The sequence below is a fragment of the Phymastichus coffea genome, unplaced genomic scaffold (genome assembly GCF_024137745.1).
Source record: "Phymastichus coffea isolate CEN01 unplaced genomic scaffold, Cenicafe_Pcof_1.1 PCOF00003, whole genome shotgun sequence".
NCBI classification, from domain to species: domain Eukaryota; kingdom Metazoa; phylum Arthropoda; class Insecta; order Hymenoptera; family Eulophidae; genus Phymastichus; species Phymastichus coffea.
This window is the reverse complement of record NW_026706814.1, coordinates 10,354,220-10,361,568: the sequence shown is the minus strand read 5'-3', so window position 1 is coordinate 10,361,568 and position 7,349 is coordinate 10,354,220. Positions and strand designations below refer to the sequence as shown.

At 27.2% G+C, this 7,349-nt stretch overlaps 1 protein-coding gene across 1 annotated transcript; it reads right to left on the bottom strand.

Annotated features, from left to right (window-relative positions):
* Window positions 1-267: 267 nt before the first annotated feature.
* LOC131664275 (uncharacterized) lies at window positions 268-4,173 on the bottom strand. Its single transcript, XM_058935244.1, has 3 exons — window positions 3,777-4,173; window positions 2,106-2,325; window positions 268-1,908 (listed from the first exon to the last, which is right to left on the bottom strand). Exons 1-3 carry the CDS (start codon window positions 3,919-3,921, stop codon window positions 1,761-1,763), a joined length of 513 nt encoding a protein of 170 aa, XP_058791227.1. The 5' UTR covers window positions 3,922-4,173; the 3' UTR covers window positions 268-1,760.
* Window positions 4,174-7,349: the final 3,176 nt, after the last annotated feature.

Here is a 7,349-nt window from a genome sequence, read left to right as displayed (position 1 = left end):
TTTCCACGTTTTAGTAAAAGTAATATCACTTGAAGCGTGTGATCACATAGATGAATCGATTTTTTTACATACTACAAACAAGAATTTTGATTTAATTTTGGAATTACTTCCTATTATTATTTTCACCTATTTTTATATAAACATGTAAATAAGTAACGCGTATTATTTTAATATACAAGTATATTAAAAAATAAAATAATTTTTTTTGATCAAATATTTTAAACAAAATAAATTATTTTACATGCATATACTTATCAATAAAATACGTAAAAATTATTTTAATCAATCTTGAGTGAAATGTCAATGGATTAATCTATAAATTTTAGAAGTTATTAATCTATCGAATTAAGCTTATTTTCATCACAATCATCTATAAAGCTAACAAATACTTATTATAAATTAAAAAAACTGTCATTCAAATGAAATCTGTAGCTTATATCAACTTTTTGAACGCCTAAAAACTTCTAATTTTATAACTTTTGAACCAAAAAAATACAAAATGAACTGTAGAAATTACAGTATGTTTTGATCTTAAAACAAATACAAAATCTTACTGATATAAGTGTGTGCTTAATATTAAAAGTATAAAAACTTGATAATTTTAGCACAATGTATCTTCACAATTTTTTATATTAAATAATGAATAAATTATGTTTTATTGAATAATACAGTACTAAATTTTTATTCTAATTAAAAATTGAAAAAGCCTACCACCATTTGTTGTTCGATTAGAAAAACAAGAATACACAAACATTTGTATTGGTATCTGAAAAAAATGTCTTGTCCTTTAAACTTTCATGTTTTACTTTGAAATTTATAATTACAAAGATATCTATAAAAATATGGAAATGTAGATTAATGTGAATATAAATTTTTTTGTAGCACAGTAACATCTTTTTATTCATGTTAAAAAATCTGAATAAATAAAATCATTTCTGAGGCGTGACATCATCATTATATGTAAAGCAGTTTAAATAATCGAATAGACTAATTTGAAATTCTAGTTTTATATTGTCTTGATTCTCAAAATATAATCAGTTTACGTAATTTTTGAAGCATAGATTTTTAAATAATTACAATGAAATGTGTGATTTAAAGCTACTGTTCAATCAAGAACGTTTGGCGGATAGGACTATTGATTATTCTTGTGAAACCAGATATTTTTGTAATTCTGAAATGCTTTCAGCATCCCATATTATTTCAAACTGACTAATTAATAACATATCATATTGGTTTCAAACAAGATTTTTTCAGATAATCTAATGTTTTCAATATCTACCATAATATAAACAGTTCAACTATCAATTGGATAAGAACAATTCAGGATGCTAGTGTTGATCAGTATATACTTTTACATTAATGCATGAATGATGAGTTTTATGAGCAAGTTTGATATACAGCGAATACATAAAACTATAAAAATACAACTTTGTTACATTCACGCTAGACAGTAAATCTTCAAGAAAATTTTTATTTGTTTCCTCCTTCAAATAAAAATTTTCCTTGTTAATATATAACAACATTATTTCTAAATTATTTTTTTCAATTTTTGAATAATTGGACTGATTGATTAGTTTTAATGACATTTCAGTAATTTGGTTATTCTAATCTAGAGAAAATCTAAGTGCTTAATGATTTTTGATCCATTCAAAATTGAACATTCTGTCTGTCATAGACTTAACATGAAGCAAACTAAATGCAACAATATTTAAATCATACTTGTTGCAAACTATCTGGGCAATAAATATGAATAGATTCAATTACTTTGAACGGCGACGTCCAGTTGAATTTCGTAATGCTTTTAAAGCATTCATTGGAGCTACTGAATGATTTTGTTTGTTAAGAGGACAATACTTAAGAGTATGTGCATTGTCTCCTTTTGCACCACAGATTGGACAGGTATATTTCCTGTAAAATAAAAAAAGAGAATTAAATACTACATCCTTTTTTAATAAAATATTTATCATTTGACTACAGCTTTGTACATTTTTGTAAAAGTGAATTTCAAATTAATTGAATAGTTATATTTATGAAAAATTAACCAGAAAAATATAACGAGTACAAAATAACTAAATAAATTAATTAAAAAATGTTCACAAGAGTACCTAAGTATTGGACAAATAGTTCTGCCCTCAAAATCTTTCAGTAAATGTTTCTTGTAAATTTTAGCATCTTCACCATTATTTTTACAAAATACACATTCTGTTGGAAGTGGCTTTTTATTTTTCTTCTTGTTGTGATGCCGTACAACTATTGTATCTTCTTGATCTGAACAGTATTCATAGTCACGTCCATTCTGTTTGAAGTCATCCCAAACATCATTTTCTATTAAAATAAATAATAATATACTTAAGTATAACTAAATAGGCATTTACTTTTATATAACATTATGTTATTATGTATATGCACCAAAAAATAATTCTGTTGGATATCTTCATACTAGATGAATATTTTAAATACTGACCCAACTAATAGGAGAAAGCGTGTGTACAAATCGCGATTGGCGGTATACAAGAATCGGCCACTTTCAAAAATTGATATACTTTCAAAATAATATTCTTGGTCATCAAATATTTCGTGGCCTATTTTAATTTAAGATTTATTTTATATTTCAACAATACAAATTTCCGTTTAATCCTGTTATTTATTTTTTCTGACGCATATATTGAAATAAAGTCATTTGGAACTATTAATACAATGCATTAAGTAAAGTAAACGTTATGTAATATGTATCGAAGTACTGATAAAACCTTGAAAAATACATAACATAACATTCATGTACTCCTAATTAATATTTCAAATTATTTGTTTAGAAACCATACTTTCCAAAACATGCCATAGAAATCGATATTTCTGATATTTGAAGAGCAAATAATATTTACACTTATACACCGCATTCTATATACGTTCGTTCCAAAGACTAATACTTGAAAGCCATTCGCTTTACGTTACCTAAACCTACGATAGTTCAATCGTAAACAAACATATTCAAAACAAAACCAATGTTATCTAAAAATATTTCTTAAGCTGTAATATGTACTTTGAACAATTTTTTATCATATAATAAAATTATCATGTATAACAAAAAAGCGATTGATACCGGATATCCACCTTGTAATGGGAAAAAGCAACAGGCTAAATTTATCGAGACAAATTTCTTTGAAATTAATCGCGCATCAAGTGCCGCATATTTTCTTAAAAGTCTCCTCTGATTACATGTTTTTAAACATATAACCAAGATTCTTAGGGAGTATATATATATATACACAGTTATGTGTATACATTTGTACGTATGTATGCATACGTACACGTACACACACGCGTACGCGCGCTTCATTATTTTTACATAAAATGGGTGTTTCAGTCATACTGTTTGCCAAAATAATTGAGTAATATAACTTAAAAAGAGATTTATAAATAAAAACAATGTAAAAAATGATCAAATAAACAAGATTATTACAATCAGTCTGATAGTGTCAAGTGGAATGTTGATACAGTATATTCTTATTCTTAGTATTATTAGACTGAATAACTAGAAATGAAATTTAAAAAATAGTATTATGGTTGTATGTATACGTGAGTATGCACATTGACATACGTGAGTATATCGAACAGATAAATGGATCGGCATTTGTTTCGGTCAAAGTTAAACGGGATCACGCTAACTGCAGTGATTCACGGACGTATTTTAACAAAGCAAAGAGGCAATAAGAAATTTAAGATAGTTGACAAAAAAGAAAAGAGAAATAGAAATACAGAAATTAAAAACTACTCACGAGTCGGCCGGGTTGGCACGTGGCTCAAGCAGAATTCTGAAAAAAGTCGATTGAGTTCATCCTCAAGGCTCGGGTTGAAGGGGAAGAGTTTAGGTTTCCAGTTAAAAGGAGGCACATTAACGGGTGTATTATGAACTGTAGCCATTGTCCTCGGGTTGGTGAGTTCTTCTCAGTTTCCCCAGGCTTTTCTTTTCCTGTGATTTGCTGACAATGGGTATTTAATTAACCACTTATTGCACCTCGAGTCAAAAATCAAACAGATGAGCACGAAGATTTCCCGAAATCACGACACAAGGGTCGAAACGAACTGGTATGAGCCTGATGTTACCAGCGCTGGATCTGACCGGGATGTTGAGTGAGCGAGTCGTCAAGTATGAATGCGTCACTCTCTTGGCGATTCTTGGCGCTCAATTGCAAAGAAGTAATGCCGTCGCTAGCGGCGACCAATAGGCAACCTGAAGAAGCTTCCGGCAACATCGCACCATGCACGACGTTCTTACTTTATACGTAAAAACTTTCGGGTCAGCTCGACCCCCGCATAATATTGGTTACAACGATTTCTTTTATTATATAATATATAATATAATAATATAAGACATTTCGGTTTTTCGTCTCAACATGCAATTAAAAGGCTTTATCATTCAGTTAAACAGCAATCTTCTGTTCAAATAAACTTTAAAATATATCTTCAATAAGAGATAGTTATTGTTATTACTTTTTACATGTTAGCGTATTAGTTGAATAGATTAAAATAAAAATATTTCTTACGATTGTATGCATATTTTAAGATAGTCGCACTATAAATCATAAATAAAAGTAACATCTCATGAATAATATAATACAGTCTTTTATATATACATTTATTCGTTCTGTGCAAAATTCAGACTTAAAAACATTAAAAATATGCAACTTTACAACCTGAGCTGTTATTAATGTTTTTTAACTTTTAATTTTTGTTTTGTCTAAGAAACTGATTTAACTAAAAATAGTAGGAACATAACCTCAACTTTTGATGTATTGTATAAGTATCTTGTTAAACTACAACAACCCGTTATTTGCTACATTTTACAAAGTACAAAATTGCAATAAAAATTTCATTAAAAACTGTAGGTAATGTTAAAAAATCTGATTTAAAAAATTATGTTTAGCTATATGGTGCGAACAATTGATATGTTAATATTAATGTTTACAAGTTGGCAATAGTAATATGTCGAACGTTACATTTTTTTTAATTTTTTTACATTACTAGTATAAAAAATGAATAAGCATCATATTCATTGGTTTATGTCATACATTTATTAAAAAGTACCTTAAAATTTATTAAAAAGAACATTATTTTTTAAACCTAAAAGATTTGTATTGATTCATATTTAAAACAACTCTTATTCAATAGTACCAATCATATCAATAAATTGGATGATTCAATGTAGTGATAATAATAAGAAATGAACTATTTTCAATGAACTAATTAAAATGAACAGTTAAACCGATTCTTCATGTTAATCATATTTAATGAAATTTAATATTTGGAATAAAAATAATTCGATAATTAGTTAATAACACTAGATCTCGTACAGCGCATACTACGCGTGTTAAATATTTTTATTTCCCCACTGGAAATGAATATATAAATTTTTTACAGAATATGCACGAAATTTATACAAATTTGGTATAAGTTTTATATAAGTTTAGTATAAATTTTATACTAAATTTGCACGAAATTTGAAAAAAATGAGTTCTCAATAATCAATTTTTTTCTAAAAATTGAATTAATAAATAATACACGCTTATTATGGATAAAATGACGAGGGCAGCTTCAATAGAAGATGAGCTATATATGGAAAATGAAACAAATAAGAGAAAATAACCGACCTGATCGTAATTTGAACCCTAAACCTTCATATTACCAGACTTGTACTTTATCTCTTTGCTACCTATGGCTGTTACGGTGTGAATACGATCAATTAATTCATTGCCAAATTTATGATTGCATGTAATATAAAATAAAAAATCACATATATAGAAGCAGTGATTGGTAACAAAATGATAAAGTATAAGTCTGGTAACATGAAGGTTTCAAGTTCAAGTTTCGATCAGATCGATTATTTTGTTTTACTTTTTTATTTTTTGTATATATAGTTCGTTTTCTATGGAGCTGCGCACATTATATTATCCATATGCATGTATTATATATTTATTCAGTTTTTATAAACAAGTCGATTATTGAGTACAAATTTTGTTAAAATTTCGTATAAATTTTGTATAAAATTGATATAGAATTTGTACAAGTCTTTTACGAAACATGTACTAATTTCGTACGTTTATTACATATGGCTTATACAAATTTCGTACATATTCTGTACAAAATATGTATATTTCTTTCCAGTGGGCCTTATATCACTACTTCAAAGTATATTATCTTAAAAAACTACTGGTTTTCCATAATGATTCAAATTAAAACATGTACGGAATGATTTCTGTAAAAATAAATTATCGAAAGTATTAAAAAAAATTTAACCTTATTAAGTTCTTTGTAACATATATAAAATTCTTTGTATAACATATTTTTAAACAATGTTATTTTAATTTGCAACATAAAATTTTTAATTCTTGAAAATATTTCTTTCGAGATCTATTTCAATGTAATTAAATATTTGACTTTGTACTTAACGCTGTTAATTGAATGTTAATTGAATTGGAAATTTATTCTAATGGAATAAAATTAGGTGCAGAAAATACTCACTATTAATTATAAATTATAGCTATACGTAAATAGTCCTAAAAGAAATCTCTGTGTAAGTCCATTTATTAAAAAATATTACGACTGGTTAATACTTTATTAAACATATTTTTCCATAAAAAAATTAACAAACCATTGGTGTAAAATATTCTACACGACATAATTTTATCATTTGTTTAATAATGGACAGAGTTTTATTCGTACAATACTTTCAAATATTTTTTTATTCCTGCAGAAATATTATATGTAGAATCAGAGCCGAGTTTAGACCTTTCCCGACCCCTGGGCCAAAAAGACGGCGGGGCCTACTTAGCTGATATTTTTCATGTTCGCGAGGCCTGGTTTCCACGGCGGGGCCCCGGCCTGGGCCCAGGTAGGCCCATACCTAAACTCGGCTCTGTGTAGAATATTGACAGCCAGTTATTTTCCAATCGAATATTTTGTAGAATATTTAAGAATATTTACATGTTAAATAGTATCTTCTTTTTTAATAAATACAATTTTATGTTTTCTATTCATTTAAAAAAATACTATATGTAATAAATAAAATTAAAAATGTATGTAGAAACAGTATTTGTACGAAACGAATCCAACCGAATTAATTGGTATAAATTTTTTGTTGGTAATCTCACGGTTGTAGAAACCCGCTCAAGTACAAAAGAATTGTTAGTGATTTTATTTGTTACATAAAATCGGTAATAAATTGAAGCAATGTTATGTAGGAAAGTAGAGAAGAAAAGGGGTTTGTTCTATCATTTTTTTTAATAAAAAGAATGTTGTATTAACTCACTTGTTCCGAATTGGATATTATTGAAATTTATTGATGATAGTTA

Bases quoted from the DNA above. Each gene is read 5' to 3' on its own strand.
- LOC131664275 (XM_058935244.1), bottom strand. From the start codon at position 3,921: ATGGCTACAGTTCATAATACACCCGTTAATGTGCCTCCTTTTAACTGG. The intron at 2,326-3,776 runs GTGAGTAGTTTT...TTATTTTAATAG, and splicing joins CGTGCCAACCCGGCCGACTC to AAAATGATGTTTGGGATGAC. The intron at 1,909-2,105 runs GTACTCTTGTGA...TTTATTTTACAG, and splicing joins ACTATTTGTCCAATACTTAG to GAAATATACCTGTCCAATCT.